The sequence below is a fragment of the Amia ocellicauda genome, chromosome 17 (genome assembly GCF_036373705.1).
Source record: "Amia ocellicauda isolate fAmiCal2 chromosome 17, fAmiCal2.hap1, whole genome shotgun sequence".
In the NCBI taxonomy this organism is placed as follows: domain Eukaryota; kingdom Metazoa; phylum Chordata; class Actinopteri; order Amiiformes; family Amiidae; genus Amia; species Amia ocellicauda.
The window spans coordinates 11,584,825-11,611,055 of NC_089866.1; the positions used below are offsets into that span (position 1 = coordinate 11,584,825).

At 42.3% G+C, this 26,231-nt stretch overlaps 1 protein-coding gene across 1 annotated transcript in view; it reads left to right on the forward strand.

The window, feature by feature from the left end:
* The window catches only part of LOC136713029 (delphilin), a 63,048-nt gene that overhangs the window by 17,712 nt on the left and 19,105 nt on the right, over positions 1–26,231 (forward strand). The window contains exons 4-6 of the mRNA XM_066689921.1: positions 20,074–20,352; positions 24,119–24,204; positions 25,740–25,809. Of these exons, the coding sequence (XP_066546018.1) occupies positions 20,074–20,352; positions 24,119–24,204; positions 25,740–25,809 (435 nt within the window). The remainder of the gene's footprint in view (positions 1–20,073; positions 20,353–24,118; positions 24,205–25,739; positions 25,810–26,231) is intronic.

The window sequence follows — 26,231 nt, forward strand, 5'->3', positions numbered from 1 at the left end:
AAAGGATCTCTTTAACCAGCCCTCTGAATGCAATAATAATTCCAGAGGGGCTAAATGAATGACATCAGTTTATTTGGTGGGACTGAGAATTTGATCAGCTGTGATATTATCCCCCCCCCCCTTATCCCAGAGGGAGAGCAGCCCCTGCAAAGACACAATGATAAAAACCTACTTAATAACCAGCCTTGTATAATCAATCAAATGTGATACAAATATTTAACCTCTGATCTTATCTCTGCGTGGCCGTTCCTTTAATCTCCCACATGCGGTATATTTCTGCTCTCCATGACTCACAGTGTATTCAGAAAGTGTTTAAGATTTTAATACAGTATCTGCCCCTCTTCATTTCAGGAAGTACTTTGAAAGGCAATCCTTTTGATTTTATTCTCTTTAAAATCAGTAGGTGAATTCAGGGCCTTTATGTCTGGCAGCGGACTGATCTGGGACTGGCAGGATATCAGTCACTTCTGATAGCCAAGACTTGCATTGTACAAGTTCAATCATTAGGGGAATGCTTTGCTCACTTTGATCTGGGGTTGTGCTGGTAACCACATGACAGCAGGAGAGAAAATAATGAGAGGAATAATGAAAGCCTGGATTAAATGATATTAAGTTTCTTACCTTGTTAAAATCCCCCACTCCCTCTAAAAAGCATCTTCCATCATGACCCCAAACCTTTGGACGCTATCCTCTTTACTCCAGGTTCCTTGTCCTACAACATCCAAGTGGCTCACCAGCTAGTACAGTGACTGTGATTTATCTGTGTGAATGCACGGGGTCCCACAGCCCTATCAGCCCTACAAACTTTTTGAAGCAGAGTAAAGACAAGACAACATGGTGGGAGAAATGAAATCCGTTCCTAGCTTTAAAGCGAGTTAATGGTTCCCGTCAAAGCTCTCTCTTGCCAGGCTCAAGCATCGCAGTGATGAGCAGCTCTACAGAGTCTTACAGGAGTCTTGATGACTTGAGCTTCATCCCCCTGCACACAGATCTGAAGAGAACACAATTAACCCACTACCACCCACACCAAGGAAACCTACACTGGTAATATGTGGGACCCCCCTCCCCCCTTTTTTTGTATATTTAAGTTGTATATTTAAAATATATTTCTGTAATGGAGTATTTAATCCATATATTTATTGAAATGTTGAAAATATATTGCAGACAAGCTTACGGTATATTTTCAACATGTCGAATACACATATGGATTACAGAGTTTAAAATACATGCCATATAATTGACATATACAAAAAGAGGCCATTTGTGGAAACATGAGAAATATATTTACATTTCTACCATATTTTAAATATATACAGTACTGTGCAAACGTTTTAGGCAGGTGTGAAAAAATGCTATAAAGTAAGAATGCTTTCAAAAATAGACATGTTAACAGATTATATTTATCAGTTAACTAAATGCAAAGTGACTGAACAGAAGAAAGAATCTACATCAAATTCATATTTGGTGTGACCATCCTTTGCCTTCGAAACAGCATCAATTCTCCTGATAGGGGTCAGTAAGGAGAGAGTTACCCCACTTAGGTTTCAATTTGAAAGAGAGGGTTTTTATTCATTTAAACACTTACGGCTGTCAAAGAGGAAAGTCTTGTCTTGTCTATAACACAAAGTCATGGCAATGGAAATCCTTTAGTATCCAGTCTGTGTCACTGTATTAAAACACATCTGTGCAGACCAGGGTATGAAATGAATATCGGTACCTCAGTTAATGGTGAGCTATGAATCCCAGCAGCATGGACACACAGTAGGAAACGAGTCTCTGTCTCCACTGATATTTATACCTCAGCTTACCCGCAGTGCAGGAATAAGTGGAAATACCAGGCCTGCTTGTTGAACATGAGGATCTCAGCTGCACTCCAAGTTGTAGGGGATGTGAAGATCAGTTAATTAGCATGCAGTGCTGACAAATAACACATTAATGGAGGCTTTCTCACCAGGTCCACGGTGTTAATGCTGCTACACATAACCCCATCCCCATGGAGGAGTGGTCACCAGGGCATACATTAACCCAGATGGAGAATTTTGGCTGTCCAACATGAGCAGTTCCTGACAAATTGAAGACAGATTGGCTGCATTAGTGCTAGGTTGGTGTCTAGAGCTGTGTAGATACTAGAGGAGGAACGGATCAGTCAGGAGAGTTTCCAAGTGAAAGCCATCCTAGTTTTCCCCGCCGGTGTGAGCTCAATCGCCTCGGTGAGTCAGAAGAGCACGACAAAGCGTTACAAGGTCCCTAATCTGTGTGTTAATTCCCACTGCGACGAGTATTACAGCGAAAAACATGTAATAATTCTCGGGCCATAAAACCCATAACCTGAGCTTAACCAGCCTTATCTGTTTTGTGAGGCTGTGTGATGATACCTGCTGTATTCAGCCTCCCAGCTGCCTTATTCTGTTATTCCAGAGCATGACCGTGTTCCACTTTTAAAATAAGTACTTAATATGTATTTGTGGCCATATGCTGCTAGGTTCTGATCTGATAGGTTCTGCTAGGTACATTGTCTGTAGTAGTACGAATTGTCTGTGATGGAGCAGTCTGTTTCAGCATTGACTTTTAATTGGATTTAATTGGATTTGATCTGAGCAGCGTGTGATATTCTTAAGTGAGGCAAGATATGACATTGTTTTTAACCTATACATGGTGTGTGTTCTGTACTGGTCCCTGTCTCTAGACCTCTCTCCTCTGTCTCTTCTCTCTCTCTCTGTCGCTCTCTCTCCCTCATTCAAGCAGACAGTTTCCAGTCTAGAGGAACCTCTCTGAGCCTGTTCCTGCACGTGTACACACACACACACACGCACGCACACAGCCAGGCTGCCTTCTCAGGAGCTCATTATCAGCCAACCAGCAGGGGAGCACACTCGCAGATACATGCCTTCACACATCAGGGGGGACCCAGCTCTTATCTTTGCCTGTCTATACAACTCTCTCTCTTTTTAGAACCTCTCTCTTTTTTGCTCTCCGAGGCGTTACAGCTTAAAGTCCACACGCTGGACACCTGTAACACCACAAATATCTCACAGGGCGTGCAAAGCAGGGGACGACTCATGTCCAACTGTAACAAAGCATAGGAAAGAAGGAGAAGAACAAGAAGAGATGAAAGATGGAAGGCAGGGAGTTTAAAAGTAGGGGGAGAAAATAGAAGAAGGAAAGAAAAGAGGTAGAGATTTACGAAAGGGGCGGAGGCGAAAAAGATCAACATGACATCATGAAAGAGGTACAGCAGGATACAGAAGGTAGTCATTGGAGATGATTCTCCAAGCCCTCCACTAGCTTCTCTCCATCCTCCCCAGCGCTCTCCTAGGACTCTACGGTTACAGCTGGAGGGACAACCTGAGTTCCAGTTCTGCTCTCGCTCCTACTGGATGTAAACATTGATTCCTCATCCATGGGACCAAAATAAAAAGGCAAACCCGTCTCTTTGCTACTGTGCTTGACTTTCATACAGATCGTCCTCCTGGGCTTTCAAGCACCAATGGGAAAGGACAAGAACTTCTCTCGCCACTTTCGGTATGATCAGTGCTTTGCTTTCTTTTCTTTTCTCTTCTTTTCAGGCAGGTCTGTCAGTTTGCATGTGTTTCACCTAGTCTGATTGGTCTAGTGTTGCGGGGTTAGTGTGTGGTGTTTAGTGGTCCTTTAAAACAACAACAGAGTTTCGTCTATGTTGTCTTTTAATTCACCAATTCATCAGTTGAGCAGATCTTTGTCATATTGAGTAACCAGTGGTTGAACTAAACCACTTGCTCCTTCCTGGGTTGTATCGGATTAGAGCTGGGCTTCATTGGCTGGCTCCTGGGCTAGTATGTCCATTGATTCCTGAATTATAGATATTTACCATGCTTATCAGTGTCCATTTTCTTGTGTTGAATTTAAAGCTTGCAATTCATATGTGCATCAAATTAAGTCTTTTAACAAAATAAAACAATACAGACCATAGTTTGTGAAAGGAGGATTGCAAACAGAATGATGTGGAAGAAAGTGTTGATCATTCAGGAAAATAATGCCTCTTTCTGAGTTATTGGTGATTGATACAGATGCTCTGTGATGACAGCACAGTCCCAAAAGGACAAAATTGCTTTTGAGCCAGAGTTTGAGAGTCATCTGGACAATGTGATGTTTTAATGCAGTTATTCAGGGTGTTCAAGGTGCCCACAGGGTTATTTGATTTGGCTTTAGATAATTGAAATATTTTACCCAGCTGTACAGCTGCCTGTTCTTTACTCTGTTTGTCTGTATGTCTCTCTGTCCAGACGTAGAGTATTTAAAGAAAATCTGGCTAATAAATACTGCTACTGATCGAGTTGAAAAAAATATTCAGTAGACTGTTTGTGGTCATTATCCTGCCATAGAAAAAACAACATCACAACAAAATATGTTGGAGTACAGTTCAACAGAAGTTGGTGAGGGAGTTCAAAGCATTACACAAATGAAAGTTGGCTGGTGACATCAGGAAATTGATTAAAAAGCAGAAAACGAATACGAATCCCTTGTGCAGAAAATAACATTTCTTATCTGATACTCTAACTAGGGATTATATTCCTCATGCGCTGGATTATTTCTGCGTTGTTCGTGTCCTTGCTGTTTCTGATAATATCCAGGAGATTTGAAATCAGTTTGTCTCTCTGCAGGAAGCTGAGCAATCCTCAGCTTAACTGCCCTAAAGCTGCATTGTTTTTAGTCTTCTTTTTCTCCTCGGTGATTCATCTTAATAGCCAGTTGGCAATCTGTATTTGATGTCTGTTGAGGTGCCATATTTTGTTTTGTTGTTCATATGCCCTGGGTGTGGGGTTTTCCATTTCAGTCTACTGGACAGCTTCTTTGAATGAATCCTGCAACCCATCCTGCAGAATGCATGTAAACATTGGTAAACATCCTCAAACATTTACAACACCTATCCAAGTGTTTATTCCTGCAAGACCCAGACATCCTGCCATTTCCAAACAGCCAAGAGGATTTTTACGTGTCAGGCTTGACCTCATCCACCTCTTTTTGGATGGGCCTGACAATTTAGAGAGAGATCGAGAGAAGAGCAGAGCAGAGAGCTGTGCATTTTTAACCTGTACTAGTCTGAATGGGACTATCATCTTTTTGGATGGGCCTGACAGCGTTTGAGGCCTGAATGTTTCTTGTCATACAAATTATATGTAAGGAGCCTAGGCGTTTGTACAGGCAGTTAGGATAGGTTAGGTGTGATTCATTCCTGTTGTACAGCTGCCCAAAGAGGATGTGGAGCATACTTTCCCTGACAGCCTGTCCTTCTCTTCCAATTCTGTAAGCATGCTGCCGTTGGAACATATAATACCTCTGATCAGTTCATCTTCAATCATAACCTCATACTTCAAACCCATGGTGAAGTCACACTCATTGTTCGTATTGTGTTATACTGACCTGAGTAAACGCTGGGCCCTCATTTTATTGTCAAACAGAAGCACAGTTTAGTCCAACAGTTCTTGTAAAGTAACAGTTTTGATTTAACGGGAGAAACTGAAAGGGAGAAAATGTATGGTAGCACGTCGCTCTGAGAGCTAATTACAACTTGCTGCAGTACAAGTTTTCCTGCTTCTAGTAATATCCACTGTACCTTCGTACAGATAACGCTGTAATAGCTAAAGCATTGTGTTTATCCCGGCTTTTGTAGTCCCCCCATGACCCAAATTGGACAGGATGATCTGGGAGGTTTATAATAAGAGATACCTTTGTAATCCATTAATGTTGACAAATTCCTAGTCAAGGATCCCTCACAGAGCAGTTCTGGCAATCCGTTTCATCATAATTAGGTCTCCCAGATAATTGAAAACCCTGCCTTATTAATTCTGCACCTGGTATTTGAGATATGCCATTCTTTCTCTGACAAGTTTGTCCTTGATCTGCCTTGCACACTTAATTTTAGCGAGCTTGTGACCTCCTTCTAATTGAGGGCACCTCAGAAAATAAATGACTTTTTTAAACACAGTGAATATTTAATTTAGTGCCCCACCCCCCCATTATAAAAGTTTCAAACTTTTTTTTTGGGTCCCGGAAGACCCCATGAGAGATGCTCATGTTCTTTTGGATGGGTGACATGTGAGCGAGGAGGATGGCAAGCTGACCGATTCCAAAATACAGCCAAAGATAAACTGGGTCTGTGCCCAATGCACTCAGCTCAGGAATGTGATGGTCTTGGCTTGAGAGGTCTCTGCCTGGCTTCTGGGAGTATGTGTACTGTAGTGTTGGCAGGTTCTGTGGTATCAAGATTAGGAAGAGAATTCACTACAGGCTATTCTTTTATTATTATTATTATTTTTATTTCTTGGCAGATGCCCTTATCCAGGGCGACTTACAACATAAGTGCAAAAATACAGAGAAGTACAAGGCATCAATCACTACAATTTCAAGCGGGTAGTAGGTGCAGGCAGGCCGGCCAGGAGGGAGTTGCAGTAGTCCAGGCAGGAGAGGACCAGTGACTGGATGAGTAGCTGAGTTGAGCAGTCGGTGAGGAAGGGACGGATCCGGCGTATGTTGCTCAGGAAGAATCTACAGGTGCGCGTCAGCGTGGTGATGTGCTGGGTGTAGGAGAGCGCAGGATCGAGGGTGACTCCTAGATTTTTTGCTGAAGAAGAAGGAGAGAGTGTGGTGGATTCCAAGGGGATTGAGATGGGGAGGTCAGCAGAAGGTGAGGAAGAGTGGGGGAAAAAGAGGAGATCTGATTTGGAGAGGTTGAGCTTGAGGTGGTGCGAGTGCATCCAGGCAGAAATGGCAGACAAGCAGGAAGAGATGCGTGAGGGGATGAGAGGGTCAGAAGAGGGAAAAGACAGGAAGATCTGGGCATCATCAGCGTAGAAGTGGTAGGAGAAACCATGGGAAGCGATGAGGGGGCCCAGGGAGCGAGTGTAGAGAGAGAACAGGAGCGGGCCCAGGACGGAGCCTTGTGGAACGCCTGTGAGGAGAGGTTGGGGGGTGGATGAGAAGCCTCGCCATGTCACTTGGTAGGACTGGTCACTGAGGTAGGTTCACTTGCTGTAATTAATTCTCCCTTCCTTCACTTTGTTTTGGAAATGACTGAGCCCACCGCGTTCATTCCTAACAGCTATTCAAACAGAGCAGAGTTTTCCACTACAACACACACTGCACCTACCACAAACGCTGAGAGTTCATCCTTTTTATTGGTGACACACAAATATCCTACTCGTCTCTTGTAGCAGGGGTCTCAGATGAGGGCCATAGGATCTTTCAAGGTTTTTTTCATCCAACCACGCTCAAAATAATGTAATGGTGCTGATTAACCAATGAGCCAGATTAATTAAATTATTCTCTAAAGGCTACAAGGGTCTGGTCAGCTACAAGTTGTAAACTATAAAGGATTCTGGTACACCTAGACCCTGTAAAATTTCACTCTGAAAGATATTTTTGCGGTCCTGTGTCTTTCTATTGAAAAGCATCTGTTATTGTAAATTTTGTTTTATATATACGTAGTGGGGAAAAAATCTCCCAGTGATACAAAAATTTAAAAGAGCATTTGCAAAATCCTAAATCCACTTACTCTTTCCAGGATGTCCCCTGCATGGAAGGATGCTTTAGTGTGAGTAGTAATAATAGTAGTAGAAGGTAGAAGAAGCATAATGCTTAAAAAAAATGTTTCTTTCAGTTTGCCTTTTGCTGAAAAGCAACGTCTCCGGTACTGTTGACATGGGCTTTGATGGCAGAAAACAGGGAGTGCAACAGGTAGAACACCAAGCACACGGCAGAAATAGAGAAATGAATTATAGAACATGTAACGATACCTTCAATGACCACAACAAGAAGGAAAAAAGCACTGCTTATTCCAAATCCTCTTAAACTGCTATTAATCCCTGATCTGAACACTCTGCTTTTCAAAGAGGCACTTTTCAAGGTCTTTTGTTGTTTCGTTCTAAAATGCTTGAATAGCGTTCCATGCCCTAGAAAGCAGACTATTTCTGCCCGTGACAAGGACTCAGTGCTAATTTCCACAGGGGCTGACCTTGTACAACCAGTATTTTGCGTTGTGTTGCCAACAGCTCTGCCCTGGTTTTCAGAGATGCTCCAGAATACACTGAAACAGAGAGGGGGAGTGGGGGCAGCTCTACTGCGCTGTCTCACACAGAGCTCCTGTACAACATACAGTTTGGGCTGTGCAGTTTGCAGATCAGAATATGTTTCTCCCTCCTCCGACAGTCCTTTTTTTATATAGTTAATAGTGCAGAAACTACTCCTCCTCTGAGAACATTGTGCCCCATCTGTCCATTTCTTTGGAGATCCAGCAGTCTGTATGTCTTGCTTCCTGCATTTTGAAATCCTTCTATGTCCCCTCAGTATATTATATGACATACTGATTTCATATGTTAAATGAATGTACTGGGCTAAACCAACCTGCAATAATCTCATCTGATAGTGGCATGTCTGAAGGGTCTAGTTCCTGTGATTCAGGCTCAGACGTGTGCGTGAGTGGGTGGGTGGGTGAGTGTGTGTGTCAGTGGGTGAGTGTGCGTGTGAGTGAGAGTGAATGAGTTTGTGTGTGTCTGGTCTGTGACTGACTCTGGATAACCAGGTCACCGGGGGAACCGTGCTCCAATTAAAGCAATCACTAGGCCAGCACAAGAACAAAGCTGTCATTCAGTTGCTCGTGCTCTTTCTGGTCTAATTTGAATCTCATTCAGACTAGTACAGGTTAAAACTGCACAGCTCTCTGCTCTGCTCTTCTCTCGATCTCTCTCTAAATTGTCAGGTTTTTTTTTTCCTCTGCCACTGCCACTAGATCTCTCTCTCTTACTCTTTATTCTAGCTTACTAAATTGTTGCATTATCACATTTTACTCTTCACTGCCTGTATAATCACACACACACACTCCCTGATTAAGCACTATTCCAAAACTCTGTTCAGTCAGTCAGTCATTCAGTATGTTACTCTATAATCTTCCAGTTTGTCACATTAACACCACAGCCAAGATATACCTGTGTGTCTGTATAATGTATCATTGGAAAATAATTTACCAATGAGATGATCTTCGTAGTTCACCGGGGATACCAAGATTGTTTCTGTATGTAACTATACTGTTTTCTGTCTGTAGGTGGCAGTGTGTGGTACATAACCGTGTCAGTCAGGTGTATTCTAACTGAAATACAGTAAAATCACAGACACGCTCTGAAAGTAAGCGAGTATTTGGTATTTTACTGGCTTTAACATATACAAGAAACCAGTCATTATGAATCTGATTGTGATGCGTACCTTGCTAGGAAACGGCAATATTCATATCAGATAATAAAAATGTTGGTCAGTCAACATTGAAAACATACACTAGAATAATTCAATATAAGCTTAGGAAAAACGTCAATAACTTTCAAATATGTGTTCATGTCATACAGCTAATGGCAATATGTAAGATCAGTTCTTAACTAATTTATAACATCTCAGTTCTGAAATTAATTAATCTGAGATTAATTATATCATTTAGTGCTGTGAATTGATTGGAGTGGGGGAAGTACAGTACTGTGCAAAAGTTTTAGGCAGGTGTGAAAAAATGCTGTAAAGTAATAATGATTTCAAAAATAGACATGTTAATAGATTATATTTATCAATTAACTAAATGCAAAGTGAGTGAACAGAACAAAAATCTACATCAAATCCATATTTGGTGTGACCACCCTTTGCCTTCAAAGCAGCATCAATTCTTCTAGGTACACTTGCACAAAGTGAGGGATTTTGTAGGCATATAGTCAGGTGTCTGATTAAACAATTATACCAAACAGGTGCTAATGATCATCAATTCAATATGTAGGTTGAAACACAATCATTAACTGAAACAGAAACAGCTGTGTAGGAGGAATAAAACTGGGTGAGGAACAGCCAAACTCCGCTAACAAGGTGAGGTTGCTGAAGACAGTTTACTGTCAAAAATCATACACCATGGCAAGACTGAGCACAGCAACAAGACACAAGGTACTTATACTGCATCAGCAAGGTCTCTCCCAGGCAGAAATGTCAAGGCAGACAGGGGTTTACAGACGTGCTGTCCAAGCTCTTTTGAAGAAGCACAAAGAAACGGGCAACATTGAGGACCGTAGACGCAGTGGTCGGCCAAGGAAACACCGCAGCAGATGAAAGACGCATCACTTCCCTTCACAATCGGAAGATGTCCAGCAGTGCCATCTGCTCAGAATTGGCAGAAAACATTGGGACCCTGATACACCCATCTACTGTCCAGAGAAGTCTGGTCAGAAGCCATAAAAAAAAGCCATACCTCCGACCTGGCAACAAGGCCAAGCGACTCAACTATGCATGAAAACACAGGAACTGGGGTGCAGAAAAATGGCAGCAGGTGCTCTGGACTGATGAGTCAAAATTTGAAATATTTGGCTGTAGCAGAAGGCAATTTGTTCGCCGAAGGGCTGGAGAGTGGTACACGAATGAGTGTCTGCAGGCAACAGTGAAGCATGGTGGAGGTTCCTTGCAAGTTTGGGGCTGCATTTCTGCAAATGGAGTTGGGGATTTGATCAGAATTAATGGTCTCCTCAATGCTGAGAAGTACAGGCAGATATTATCCAACATGCAATACCATCAGGGAGGCATCTGATTGGCCCCAAATGTATTCTGCAGCATGACAACGACCCCAAACATACAGTGACAGTCATTAAGAACTATCTTCAGCGTAAAGAAGAACAAGGAGTCCTGGAAGTGACAGAGCCCTGATCTCAACATCATTGAGTCTGGGATTACATGAAGAGAGAGAAGCAACTGAGGCTGCCTAAATCCACAGAAGAACTGTGGTTAGTTCTCCAAGATGTTTGGGCCAACCTACCTGCCAAGTTCCTTCAAAAACTGTATGCAAGTGAACCTAGAATAATTGATGCTGTTTTGAAGGCAAAGGGTGGTCACATCAAATATTGATTTGATGTAGATTTTTCTTCTGTTCAGTCACTTTGCATTTAGTTAATTGATAAATATAATCTATGAACATGTCTATTTTTGAAAGCATTCTTACTTTACAGCATTTTTTCACACGTGCCTAAAACATTTGCACAGTACTGTATATACGTTTGATTCAGCATTGAATTCCCCAGTGACTCTTGGGAGGGAACCAGTTCCGAGTATGACAGGTAGAGCCTGTTGTTGAGCGATGTGGCTTTCCAAATCATCAGACAGCAACTGACACAATTCATATATTGATGCCGTATTGGAGGGAAAGCACTGTGTGGATTTGGCATCTCTCAAACCCAGAATATCTAACCTAGGTGGGTATATAGGCTACAGAATTGCTCCACTGTGTTAACCAAACAGTTCTGTAATTCTTTGTGTACATGGAAGGATAACATTTTCCACACTTTGTTCAAAGTAAGGAGCAGCCTGTGAAACACTGATCTTTTATACACTCCTATGATTGCCATGATAATTATGGCAAAGCAATCTCGCCAGGGGTGTAATGACTTCAATAATACCAGGTTATTATTATGCTACTTACTGCTAGAAATTACACTGTAATTTACCCTAGGCAGAGACTCACAATTTCAGTATAAGTGTAGTATGATTGTTATTATTATGATGATTATTATTAGTAGTTGTAGTTAGATATAATGCCTTTGGGGTTTCATGCTTGTAAATTAGGATTTTTGTTTTTCCACGTATCTACACACCACACCACAAACTAAATCTGACAATATCTGACCATTCTTCTATACAAAACTGTTCAACTTTTAGCCACACATTTCGAATTTGATTGAGGTTGCGCCTCTGACTGGGCCACTCAAGGACATTTACCTTTTTGTTTCTTAGCCACTCCAGTGTAGCTTTGGCACAACCCAGCAGAGGGAACTGCAAATCCTGTGAATCACTACAATTTAACACAGGTGGAGGCCACTTAAATTAGTATGTGATTTTGAAGGTCATTGCTTACACCTGAGCTAATTTAGGATTGCTATTACATGGGGGATGTACTAAGCGTACATCTAACCAAGCTATTTCAGTTCTAAATTGTAATTTATTTTCTACAACTTTCTAGAATATGTATTTTGCCTTAAAGTTGTGGGGTAGCATAAATGAGGAAAAAAGTAATAATAATACTTCCAGGCTGTAAGGCAATCAAAAGGTGAAAAGTTTGAAAGGGGGTGTAGTTATAGGCACTGTAGAAAGATAGAAAGATATACACTCACCTAAAGGATTATTAGGAACACCTGTTCAATTTCTCATTAATGCAATTATCTAACCAACCAATCACATGGCAGTTGCTTCAATGCATTTAGGGGTGTGGTCCTGGTCAAGACAATCTCCTGAACTCCAAACTGAATGTCTGAACGGGAAAGAAAGGTGATTTAAGCAATTTTGAGCGTGGCATGGTTGTTGGTGCCAGACGGGCCGGTCTGAGTATTTCACAATCTGCTCAGTTACTGGGATTTTCACGCACAACCATTTCTAGGGTTTACAAAGAATGGTGTGAAAAGGGAAAAACATCCAATATGCGGCAGTCCTGTGGGCGAAAATGCCTTGTTGATGCTAGAGGTCAGAGGAGAATGGGCCGACTGATTCAAGCTGATAGAAGAGCAACTTTGACTGAAATAACCACTCGTTACAACCAAGGTATGCAGCAAAGCATTTGTGAAGCCACAACACGTACAACCTTGAGGCGGATGGGCTACAACAGCAGTAGACCCCACCGGGTACCACTCATCTCCACTACAAATAGGAAAAAGACGCTACAATTTGCACAAGCTCACCAAAATTGGACAGTTGAAGACTGGAAAAATGTTGCCTGGTCTGATGAGTCTCGATTTCTGTTGAGACATTCAGATGGTAGAGTCAGAATTTGGCGTAAAGAGAATGAGAACATGGATCCATCATGCCTTGTTACCACTGTGCAGGCTGGTGGTGGTGGTGTAATGGTGTGGGGGATGTTTTCTTGGCACACTTTAGGCCCCTTAGTGCCAATTGGGCATCATTTAAATGCCACGGCCTACCTGAGCATTGTTTCTGACCATGTCTATCCCTTTATGACCACCATGTACCCATCCTCTGATGGCTACTTCCAGCAGGATAATGCACCATGTCACAAAGGTCGAATCATTTCAAATTGGTTTCTTGAACATGACAATGAGTTCACTGTACTAAACTGGCCCCCACAGTCACCAGATCTCAACCCAATAGAGCATCTTTGGGATGTGGTGGAACGGGAGCTTCGTGCCCTGGATGTGCATCCCACAAATCTCCATCAACTGCAAGATGCTATCCTATCAATATGGGCCAACATTTCTAAAGAATGCTTTCAGCACCTTGTTGATTCAATGCCACGTAGAATTAAGGCAGTTCTGAAGGCGAAAGGGGGTCAAACACAGTATTAGTATGGTGTTCCTAATCATCCTTTAGGTGAGTGTATAGGTATTGATAGATTGACAGACACACAGACAGACAGATAGATAAATAGATATATAGATAGTGTAAATGTAAGATCATACAAGTTATTTACATGTGTTTTTTTCTATTTTTCAACACCACAATGAAGCTCTCACACACCTCTTATACCACCTTGCAGGGCTTTTAACATATACAGGGTAAAATCTTTTTTAATGACCTCCTCTGTCCCCGTTTGTTAGCATTTATGCCTGGTATAGGTGGTATGCAGTATTGTACATGCAGTGACAAAACGGGGTAAAATCCCAAGTTAACATTTTGCCTTCTCCCCCGAGTCAGAAAGCATGTCACGGTTCAACAGTATGTATTGGGTAAGCCCTTTACCCAATGTGTAAATCAAGTCAGAATAGACCCCTTTTTGTTGGTCAAGCATTTTAAACATACTAATGATAAGAGATTTAACATAGTATTTGATCTCTTTCCTTCATTTAATGAAATTGTATCACTTTCTGTGCCTTGAAAACAGTGTCTATTAAAATGGAAAACTGGCGTGTCAGTCTCCCAACAGTTAAACACAACCTCCAGTGTAGAAAGACACAATGAGAGAGAATGCTACTCCAAGTCAAAGTCCAATAAAAATCAACAGGTGACATTTATTATTACAGGCTGCTGCACAGTAGGCAAATTGTGCCAGAAGTCCAAGTGCAAACCATTACCAGTGCAACCAAACTGACCACACTGTTAAGCTAATCGTATTACTCAGTTGGCCTGCTGTAGTGTTGAATAGACAGGGTGCACATTCCCTTAACTCTGCCTGCTGTGTTACTGGTTATAACCCCTTTATAACCACTTTATACCAGCTAATTAGGGATCAACCTCATCATGACCCATGTACGGGCTAAAAAAAGCCCCTAATTAACAATTAAACTGCTTATAATGTGCTCTAGGCATTCCACAGCCCTTTTCCTGCCAGTTATGCATGCCAACATGAGACCAAAGTGGAACAGTTGTATACTTGGTCTGATTCCTCCTGTTAACCCTATCAGGAGGGAAAGAGCTAACCAAATATTGAAACAAAGTCAACCCAAAACAATATGTTTGTAGATTACAGAGGATGTTGACAAGATAACAAAATTCACAGAATAAAAAGTTATCAACATCACAAATAACAAACTATCCATGTAAAGTAATAAAATTGCTATTGATGTGTATTGAAGCTCAAAAGATGGACCAATTAAATGTGCAGATGATATTACCGTGCCACGATCACAGACCTACACCCCATGGTCAGGGGTACAACCTTTCGGCAACAAACAGTGTATATGTCACAACCAAAATATGACCGAACTCCAACCTCACACAACATGGCCAGAATCAGAATGAAAAGTCTTTACTAGGGAGGGAGTACAATTCCAGTGCATGTACAATGTGGGTAAGAATGGAAAACCTTTTATGGCATCAGATTAAAAAAGATCGACCTGCCTTTGTGGATGTGGATTTCATGTTCTTCGTTTCCATGGAGACAGGATCAGCAGCAGTGCGCAGTGGAGCCGCAGTCTCTCTCGCTCTCCGGGCCCTTCGTGCTGCGCGCCACGCTGTCGCAGTGGCAAGAGGCATGCCATGTGTGCCAACAGAGCTAAGTCTTGCTTCACATTGTACCGCCTCTGTCTGGGACCCTTGAGTTTATCACTCTAAGCAGGGCTGGCACAAGGGAAAGTGAGGCCTTTGTCAGCGTGAGCCAGCCCCACCCCCCACACACAATTTGTGGGCGCCCTTGGTGGCTACCTAGTTTCCCTGATGGTTGTGCTGGTCCTGACTGTAAGACAGGCCTGGAGATTGTCAGGCAGGCCCTCCCAGTGCCTCTTCTGTATCACCATGCATACAGGGTCTGCAGATGTATGTTAGGCTCCATTAGGTGCTCTTTTGTCTAATATTTGGCGGGGGGGAGGAGGAGTGTGTTTATAAACATAAGAGCAATACAGAAACAGATGATAAAATGATATTTGTATTGTATAGCACTGTGAAATGTTGTCAATGTTTTCCTTTAAAATTGAAACCTGCAAGCCAATGGCTGGGACTGGTGCCAATGCTAAGACTGGGCTTCAGTTCTTGACCTGTGTTCTGAGCTGAGGTGGGTTACTGGTTGAGCCACCGGCAGCATCTTTGTATCAGGTGTTTTAGTACTGTGCTTTTCTGCCCGTTTCTGCCTAGTATTTAAGCATATAGGTTGTGGTCAAACTGAGCTTTATAACTCTGGACTTTACATCACTTTCCTCCTCATCGTCAGTGTGGAAGACACCAGTTGTATAATGTCATGATATTAATTAATATTCTCGGGCTGAGTGATTAGGATCAAGGCTGATATTGTTTTGATGATATTCAATATCCGCAGTTGAAGTTGCTTGTACTTCTGTAGACAACTGAACACTAAGTGAGTCGAGTCAAAGCAACTAGTAAAAGTAACAGCCAAAACAGAAAACACATATATCAGTGTTTGGAACCATACTGACACAGCACCTGAGGAAGCTATTTAAGGATACAAAAATTGTATTTAAATAGTTTTTGGCAGAATCAGCCTGTTTGGGCTATGTAATGATATAAATGAGAGGGTTGCCATGGGGACCGAGTTGCTCCCAAATGCCAGGCATGCGGTAGAGGGTTGAAACGACTGTGTGATCACGGAGAGCTCCGTGTTTCCTGTGAGGGAGCGGGGCTCCGTGGGCGAACCCGCTCTCCCTGCTCCTCAGTTTATTTTAAGCTGTGGAGATCATCATACAAATGTAAAAATAGTAGCATCCACTTGTCAAACCTCAGACACCCTGCCGAAGGCCTGGCTCACTGGAAGGAGTGGTAATGAGTTTTACAGACACACACACACACACACACACACACAAAATATATATATATTTTTTTTATCCCTCCAAAAGTCAATAAAGGGTCACCTCCTACATAGCCCCCCATATAACAACAGGAAATGATTATTCTTTAAAGCTCTGTGCGAAATCAAGCTTGCTTTCTTTTCTGCCAAAGTTAATTTCCTCCTAACTGATGTTTGCCCTTTTCCCAAAAGCAGCTACCCCCCCACACTCTCACCCCTCACCAACTACATTTTAATAAACTTCTGAGGCAGTATTTTAATTAAAAAGGAATCCATTTCAAGGAGCAATATTCTCGTCAGAGTGGGTGGACATCTGTGCTCCCTTCAGTGTCGGTTCATTTCAGGCCCCAGTCAAGACTAATGTGAAAACTGAAACAAAAAACAAACGTTTCAAAACATTTTCTTATTGCCAGTGTAGCAAATCAAGCTGTCAGACCAGTCTCCTAGCAGCCATCTGGGTATTCTTGATATATCCTTCAGTTCATTACATTATTGTATACTTTGCTTCCATGTGACACTAAATCAGAGTTGCAGAGTTGTCTCATCACTGTGGCTTGGTAATAACTGCTGTTTCTGTTCAATTTGAGCTGCAACTTTGAGCTGCTTTCTTATTATGAGTTCAGAAAGGCACAGCACAACAGCTCCCAAGCTTCACATTTAATGATCATGAAGTGTTATTGGGAGCATAGGACGTCAGCAGTTCCTGGAATTATACAATATTAGCAAGGAAATAGTGGCAAACCGATCTGTGCAAGATATGAGAGGAAGAACACTGTGCCTGTTACCTTATGCTACTCATACCGTGCCATACCATACATTCTGTACACAGTCATTGCTCTATATGATGAATGATGTCTTGATTGGAAAAAGACAGTACCGAGCACTACAGAGGAAATGTTTGGTGCTCTGTACTTGTTTGAATCCCCACTGTAACTCAGACACACATCTATGGCTAGGACGTTGACTCATTATTAATATTATTAATCTATCATTTTCACCAAAGCTAACATCTCAATATGGTATAACTCTTCAGGTTACTAAAGAGAAAAAAAAAGAATGGAGTTATTTTATTTATTTAATCACGACGGGGTAATTGAAATATATAAATACCAATAAATCCAACTAATGCCCAAGGCATAGCCACACCTGTGTGGAAAAGTGAACGAAGGACTTTCCTCCCCATTGAACACCAGTATCTGAAATGGACTTGACCAATTCCTCGAGTGGTGATGTATGGGTGGCGCGTCACCATGTGACATGATGTCACCTCAGTGAGAAGTGTAAATGTGCTCTGATTCATTCGGTGCTGAGCAAAGAAGCCCTCAACAAATGAGTCATCTGAAAGCACTTAATGCTTTAGCCCATATACATGCATATATATCAATCTATCTTTTAAATAGTTACATGCATGAATTGTTAATACCAAAAAGTTAGCAAGGCAATACTGACAGAGTGCTGCTGGAAGTGTATTTGTAAAAGTCTGAGGTAGAGGAGTGTGGGAGAGTATCTGTGAAGAGTTGCACAACAATTGTAAAACTGTCTGTATTTAACCCTGGCAGGGCAGTTAATAGTCTTCTGAGGGCAATCCATTGACTTTGATGACTGCAGTATTACAGAAAGGGCAATCCCAGGGGTTGTTTTCCCAAATTAAGTATGACTGGTCCTGTAGAGGGGTCCACTCACTTACTCGGCTCTCCAGAGGCATCATACATTGTAGGAGTACCTATGAATACCTCAATGGGAAAGAGTTATTTGCGGCACTGGTGACTTAAAAAAAGGGGCTTCAAAAAGAAAACGGTTGTTACCAATTCATTGGAGGCACAGAGTGAAACCTCTTTGAGAAACTCTGGAACTGATATTCATTAAAAAAAAAAAATCATAATAGAAAGATGAAAAATAAAATAAATCCATGTGTTCCAGAAATCTATAAAAAAATATCTGGTGTTTTCTAGAGGGCAGTGTGTGAATTTTCAGTATCCTAGTCTGATTCTTTAGCTGTAAGGTCTTCCTTATATCCCACATATAGGAGATCTTGCACCAAACTGACCGTTGACACCTGAACAGTGCAAATCCAGCTCATTAAAACCATAGTGGTGTCTGATGTCATACTTTGCCACTAGCAAAGAAAGCATATTGAGGGGTGCTCTTCACTTTCCTGATATAAAAGACAAAGTGGAGCAAAAAATAAAAACATTCAACAACACATGAGAGAGCGACGCTGGCACATTCGAGATGTGCTGATGTGTTATGCCTCTGATATAATGAAGACACAATGTCTTCCCACTTGCAAAACCTCCCAGTGTCGCATTTCCCTCCAGTGTAATCCTCTGTGCGTAACATATGTGTTGCTTATGTGAATATTCAATATATGATGCCTATATATTTTGCCTGCATTGATAAATATTGTATAAATGAACTGTAAATGCCCCATTCAATAGAGTTTTCCTCTAAACTATTTTAAAGCAGCATTACTACTGTTCTTGGTTTCCTTGTGTTAAAAGATCAATTCCAACTCTTTCACTGTTTTCTCAGAATTTTTCTGCATTTCTGCATCTCACCTGCTTCACCTAGCAGCAATATCTGTTTTCAGCCCAGGGATTTTGCATCATGTGCAAAAATGTCATGCTTTGGATTCAATGAAATCTGACTTGTAAGCATTGTGGCTTTGTTAAGAGCTATACCTCCAACAGCCCTTTCTCTCCAAGCTGTAATTTAGTGTAATGAGGTACAGTATGCTGCAGCTCTGTGCTGAACTGGTGAAGGCAAGAGTTTTTTAATACGGCTCATGTCATTCACTCACCTGTGCTTGGGTATTGGGGCAAGTTCCAAGCAGTTTGCTTCTTAAAGCACAACCTCAAAAAAGGACTGCAGTCTATTCTCTCTATTCACACTGTACCAAAAAGCAGCTTTGACTCTCTGCCATTCCCTGCTCTGCACGGATACACTGCCGCTCACTCTGTGTTTGCCGATCTTCAAAGAGCTATCAATACAACAACAAATGGTGGGGGGGGCAACTTTGACAGAACTGTTTTCTCTGTTGCTGTATTTGAGGTCTGCTGCTGCACGACAAGAGGTGGGCTGCTGTAGGCTAGCTGCCTACAGATTCGTCTCAGTATAGCGAAGAGTTGGAATGAGCTAATTTACTGCAGAGAGAGAGAGAGAGAGAGTAGAGACAGAGAGAGAGAGAGAGAGAGCGCTCTGGAAGTGGCACAGTGATAACACGCTCTCTCCAGCACCTGTGCTCCCTCTGAGCTCGGGCATTTCAAACCAAACACACAGAAAAAGAGAGTTTTCCAGTTTTCCACAGGGCAATAGATATTGCAGAGGACATCTTTAACTTCTTCATGGACTGATCTGTGTTATCTTCCTGTGGCTACAAACCTTGCTTTCTTCTGTGGATTACAGAGCAAACCAAAGGGAAAGCACTTTTGGAATAAAGAGGATTTTGTTTGTAATTAGTTTTTTAGTTTTAAGGTTTTTTTTTTCCACAAAGTGTAATTTGAGTGCTGTTTTCAACATTACCTTCAAGCTGTTAAGTGAGCAGACGTCTGTTGTTGTTAATAGTGTGTTTCTGGTTCCTTGCGTTTTCCAGCATCTCTTGTGTCTCTCAGGAGCAAAACAGTCCTGTGGAAGTTATCTGGATTGTCTTTTTTTGTTATTGTGGTGCGTCAGAACGCATCTCCACCTGAGCGAATCTCAACTGCAAAGTTTCTCTTCGTGCCCACTGAGAGGTGGGGCAGGGGGACTCTGGTGGTTGCTTTGTTACCAGCAGGTCTGTGACACACTTCCTGTCCCGTCCCCCCACACTGCTCTGTACCTGATGCCCCCTCTTCCTGTGTGATGTTTGCCAGGATCTTCATCCCGAAGAAGCATCGGCAGCGCTTTGACGAGGTGGTGTCCCAGAGCCTCATCAATCGCATCTGCCGGGGCAAGAGCCTAACCGAGCCCAGCCAGAGCCGCCTGCGCCGCAGCCGCTCCGAGGACCACCACGAGCGCCTGCTGGTTTCCACCCGGGCTAGCTCTGTGCCCAGGTCCGGGGAGGAAAGTGCTGCAGCCGCTGCCCCCAGCAAGGGCCTGAGGAAGACCACCTCCCTCATCGCCAGCCACTCCGGGGCCAGCGCCAACCGCAGGTAAGCAGCAGAGCCCTAACACCTGCAGCGCTGAGACCAGGGCCGTATCATGGGCTTGGGGGGCTGCAGGGTTCTCCACCAGACTTACCTCATAGTTTTCGGCAGTTAAAAGGAAACTGTTGTGATCTTTAAATATGTCACCTGACTTCAGTTCTGTGTGTGACCTTTTTCTTGTGGTGTTTCTCTGCTGCATCTGTGATGAAGAGCTCATTCATTACTGTCCACTAGGTAAAGTTAGCTCAGTGATGCATTTAAAAGTTGACCACTGTGTAGGCAATCTTCAAGAAATTAAAGTTGGGTCAAACCTGGGTTTTACTCACACAAGTCTCTTGAGCTCTCGGCCCCTAGACCCAATCAGCTTAAAAGCTCTGGAAAATATTTACAAAACCGTCCTCTCAATTGATTTAGACAGGAGAGGTTGAATTTTCAATATTATTACCAATAGACATTTCTTAAGTAGTGTTCCCAGTGTTATCTCAGGTAGTTTGGGAATTAAAGCCTTAGGATGATGTTGGAATGCAGATTGTTCTATGCAGAGTGTTCCCACTGCAGGCTATGCAGCTGGCAAGTGAATAGTTTGCCAAGTTAACAGTGTTGTTTTTCTGTGGCATGGATTGAGCTGTGCTGCTGTGGCCCTGCTCTGGCCAGAGAACTGTACTCCTGGGACTTCTCCTCTTCTTTGTATCAGATCCCCAATCACAAGGCAATTCTCCTGCTACAGCACTGTGCTCTGGCAGCCTGGCAGGTTTCTAAATTGCATGTGTCAGTTCAAAGGTTGAAAGTTACTCTTGGGGGAGCAGAGCGCTGAGAACCATGTCTTAATGAGCTGCATTTGACCCGCAAGGGTAGAGAATCCATCTCATAATGGCTGGGCCAATTTATTTACCCTATTTAAAATAGGTACACTGGTTGTCACCTAATTAGTAAGGGGAAACTGCCTGACAGGCTGATTATACAATGGTTACAATCGCTTATGAAATTGTCTTAATGCTAATTCATTGTATTGCTTTTCTTTAATATAAATCTGAAGCAACTGCAACATACTCCATGAGAGATTGTTATTATTATAATCATTATTGTTATTATTGTTATCTATTTCATAACAGATGCCCTTATCCGTGGTGACTTACAGTGTACACAATAAGCATTTTAAGCATTACAAATGTGTAGTACAATCAACACAAAATACAATAAGCATACATCCTAGTTAAGTGAAGTATGACGTATCTCTTTAAGGAACTAATTAATCCTATTTCCCTTATCCCGATAAGTTGTGCTCCCATTGCACAGAATGTCACGCAAGCAGTGTCTTTGGGAAAAGGTGTTTAATTACCTGCGACATTATTGTGCGCAAGTTTTTGAAAACTGTTAAAATCCATTAGAGACAGAAATGCTTCGAAACACTCAGGGGTTTAATTCTGCCAGCACACGGCCGAAGGGAGAGCTTTAGGGAAATGATACGCTCATCCACGGTGGGCTTATCTGTTTCAGTACATCTCACACAGTAATACAAGAAGGTGGGGTCACGTCAGTTTTTTCTTTGTTTTTGTATTTTTTTTTGTAATTCGTGTTTTAATCCACACTCGTTCGCAGTAAGCCACTTGATGTAAACAGTGAAAAAGCTCTGCCTTTCATAAGACTTACATAACCCGTCTTTGCTTGGTGCAGTCCTGGGAAGTTACCATGGCAACCAAGTTAGAAATGCTTTGACTGGGATGAGACGAGGAAGATGCTTGTGGTACAGGGCTGAAGAGGCAGCACAATTACATGCAATCTTGAGTATACCCCAGCTACTGAACGAGGGACAGAGAGAGCGAGAGGGAGGGAGAATGACGCAAACTGGTTTGTGGATGTGTATATATATTCAAGTGCAGTTATAAGTGAGTGTTTTCCCTTGAGAAAGCGCAATAATTAGATGGGATGCTTTTTAAATCAGGGCTCCTGGAGGGTGTTGACTGTGCTGCAGAGACTCGCCTGCCAATCATAGTCCTAGCTGTCTAATATGAACCCATACAGAACACACACAGTTAGGTCCATAAATATTTGGACAGTGACACAATTGTCATTATTCTCTGTACACCACCACAATGGATTTGAAAGGAAACAAGATGTTTAGACTTTCATCTTTAATTTGAGGGTAGTTATATTCAAATTGGGTGAACGGTGTAGGAATTACACCCGTTTTTATAGTGGTCCCCCCAATTTTAGGGGCTCAGAAGTAATTGGACAAACTAACATAATCATGAATTAAATTGTAAGTTTCAATACTTGGTGGCAAATCATTTACAGTCAATGACTGCCTGAAGTCTGGAACCCATAGACATCATCAGATGCTGGGTTTCTTCCCTGGTGATGCTCTGCCAGGCCTGTCCATTGTGGTGGCGTACAGAGCCAAAATAATGACAATTGTGTCACTGTCCAAATATTTATGGACCTAACTGTGTGTGTTCTATATATCTTTGTAATAAAATATAGAAATGTGTGATCCTAATATTTTTCACATGCCAGAACGGGACCCTTTTTGTATATTTATTATATATGGGATGTATTTGAAATATATGTTAGTCTATAATCCATGTATTTGATAGGTTGAACATATATGGTGAGGTTAATTCCTTCACTATATTCTCAACATATGAAATAGATGTATGTTTTACAGACTGCAGTCTGTCAGGTTGACAGTATATGGTGAGATTATTTATTTTAAATAAATATATGGATGACAGACTAAAATATGTTTAAAAGACATTCTATGAATATTAAATATACAACAAAAAGGGTCACTTTTTGTTTATGAAAAATATATGCATCACACATTTTTACCATATATTAAAAATATGTTTTTGTTCCATTTGGCTAGTGTTTAGTGCACAGAGCCTTGATTCCCCCTGTGGAATAGTGAAAACAGTAAGGCAAAGAGCCAGGGGAGGCACCCAGTGGGTTTTACAGTCTCAACTGCAGCAATGCTAGTGTTTAATAGGCAAAACCTCTTAGCGCAATGGTTTTGTGTTTTTCTTTCCTCTTTTAATAAATAAAATAAATATTATGTAAGAGTCAACTAATCCCTCTAGGCAAACAGCATCTTCAGGATTAATGTGCAGCATTACAATTTATACCTGCTGCTGACTGGTCTGAGCAGCGCCACACTGTCCCTTGTGGCACTGGATGCCCGCTCAATTAGGAAAGAAGTGGCTATACAGGCCAGACCTATGTCTACGACTGGGCTGGGGTTACAGCTTCAGTCTCTGCCCACCTAGAACACAGAGCAGTTCATTCACACAAAACCTGCCTGAAACCTGATTAATTAGCACAGGTGCAAAATTATAATTATGGTCCCTGAATTACAGTATAGTTCCTCTATAACAATCAAGAATTTGAAAGAGCTCAGCAGAACATTGCAGGTTTTACGTAATTATAGTTGCCCACCTAAAAGCAGCTTGTGCCTGGTTGTTAAATTGGAAATTGTTATTTGCATCATGTCCCGTTTTGAGCACCTGACCCTTCCTTGTGTCAGCTTTCTTGTCAACAGTCACAGTTAGAGATCAGTGCAAAGCAGATTAAACTGGTTCCATGATATGTGAATTATACTCCAAAGAAATACAACAGCAACCTGTACACCCAGCGCCTCACAAGGGCACAGTGAGGGGGAATATTTTGCAGATGCAAGAGCAGATTACTTCACTGTTGTATTTTTTTTGTGGGGGAGGTATTTCCACATTCTCCAAGTATTGTTTCATGGCGAAACCCTGATCTTTCCTCACTGCAGGACGGTCCGTGTTTACAAAGGCAACAAGAGTTTTGGATTCACCCTCCGTGGTCATGCTCCGGTGTGGATCGACTCCGTTATTCCAGGTATGATACAATCCTGTTTGGACTAGAGCCCAAGACCTGCCTCTGGTCTCATCACTCTGTCTGTACTGTGTTAGCAAATTAATCCCTGTTAAGCAAATGACAAGGACAAAGGTTCCATCATTATTAACAGCTAGCCTGTACCTGCTTAGCAGAAAATTACCATCCTCATTCGTATTGTGCTCCTGATGGATGATTGTGTCAGGGAGCCTCAGCAACTGAACAACTAATTAAAGACATGGAATTGTACTTATCACTCAGATGTTCAGCCCTCGAGCAGTTGCCTCCTTGGGGATGGCAAAGTGCAGAGAATGGTTGTTGTTGAGGTGATCACTGGCACTTTGGTGGTAAATGGTCTGTTAGTCTTGTAAATTACTTTTCCTTTTGTGAGAGGAAACTAAATCATTTCAATGTGATAAAACCAGACAGACCAGCCCAGACATAATAACACTTCATCGAGAAATTATTTCAGCAAAAAGCAAGTACTGTAAACTGAAACTAAATAATGGACATAGTTCTTATACTGCAACTACAGGTGACACTCTTGAATATACACCGATCAGCCATAACATTATGACCACTGACAGGTGAAGTGAATAACACTGATAATCTTGTTATCATGGCACCTGTCAGTGGGTCGGATATATTAGGCAGCAAGTGAACATTTTGCATTTGAGCAATGGAAGAAGGTGGCCTGGTCTGATGAATTACGAGTTCAAGGTGTTGACTTCCAAATCCAATCGATCATCTGTGGGATGTGCTGGACAAACAAGTCCGATCCATGGAGGCCCCACCTCGCAACTGACAGGACTTAGTGCAATCAAACAGCAGCGCTATACCATCACAAAGAGGACTCATATAGCTCTCCCTGCTCATACTTTAGAGCTCACGTGGGGGCCAGGTAAAAGCTGTCAAGCTGAGGAAACCCTGGTAGATTCAAGTAGAGCTTGATCAATCGCACACCACTTTGCGTGGAATCCTGGTCGCAGTTGGCGATGATGCAGCCCAGATTGAAACCGGCGCTGTGTGGAATACAGGGCGCGATCCAGTGTTCTGAGTGCAGGAATTCCGTAGCTCTTGCTGCCTTTTCCAGGTTGTCGTAGTTGCATGCTGGTGGTGAGCGGCAGAGGCGTGGCGGTGCTCACGAGTGGCCGTGCGCAGACCTGCGTGACACAGCACTCCCACTCCAGCAGGCTGTGGCCGGGCCCTGGTTGATTCAGAGTGTGCTTCAGAGTGGGAGGGAGGAGGAAGAGGCACCTGGGAGCCACCAGGCCTGCCGTGGGCGAGCAACACCTCCAGGAATCAAACACCACATAGAAACAGAGCGTATAAGAATGTGTCATACATGCAGATTGGAAATCAAGTATCGACTGCAGGCCAGCTCATATGTGCCTGCACTGTCTGTATGATGATTTTGATCCTGAATTTAATATATATAAGGGTATAACGTGCTCATCGTCCTTTGTGCCTGTAAGCTCTGTGTTTGTGCAGATAGACCTTGTTTCTCACCTGTCTCCCTCTTTCTTGCCTTCCCCTAGGGAGTCCTGCAGAAAAGGCGGGTCTCAAACCTGGTGACCGCATCCTGTTTCTCAATGGGCTGGACATGAGGTCAGTGTCTATCGATTTGGTTGTTGCACTATATTTAACGACAACACAGATCTTAACATCCAGCCCTCGAGCGATTGCATCTAGACTGAATTTGACACTAGAGTTCCTGTCTTCAAGTCCACTTTAAGTAACAGTAACACTGGCTAGGGTTCAGATTAGAGTTCTGATCCAATTTGATGTACATTAGAAAATTAACTGACTACTGGCAAAGGATTGGGAAGGTCCATGGATTCTTTCCTTTCCTGTTTGGGTATGGGTGACTTTCCAGTAAAGTGCACAAAGATTGCAAGGCTGGGAACTAACTGGATCTGTGGCATCCTGCAATAAACTCTGAAGCGTTCATTTGAGCTCCTGAATCAGCCTGTGAACCTATAATATAGGATGCACCTAATATTGTTTTGTGTATCTGTTTTTGACCCCAC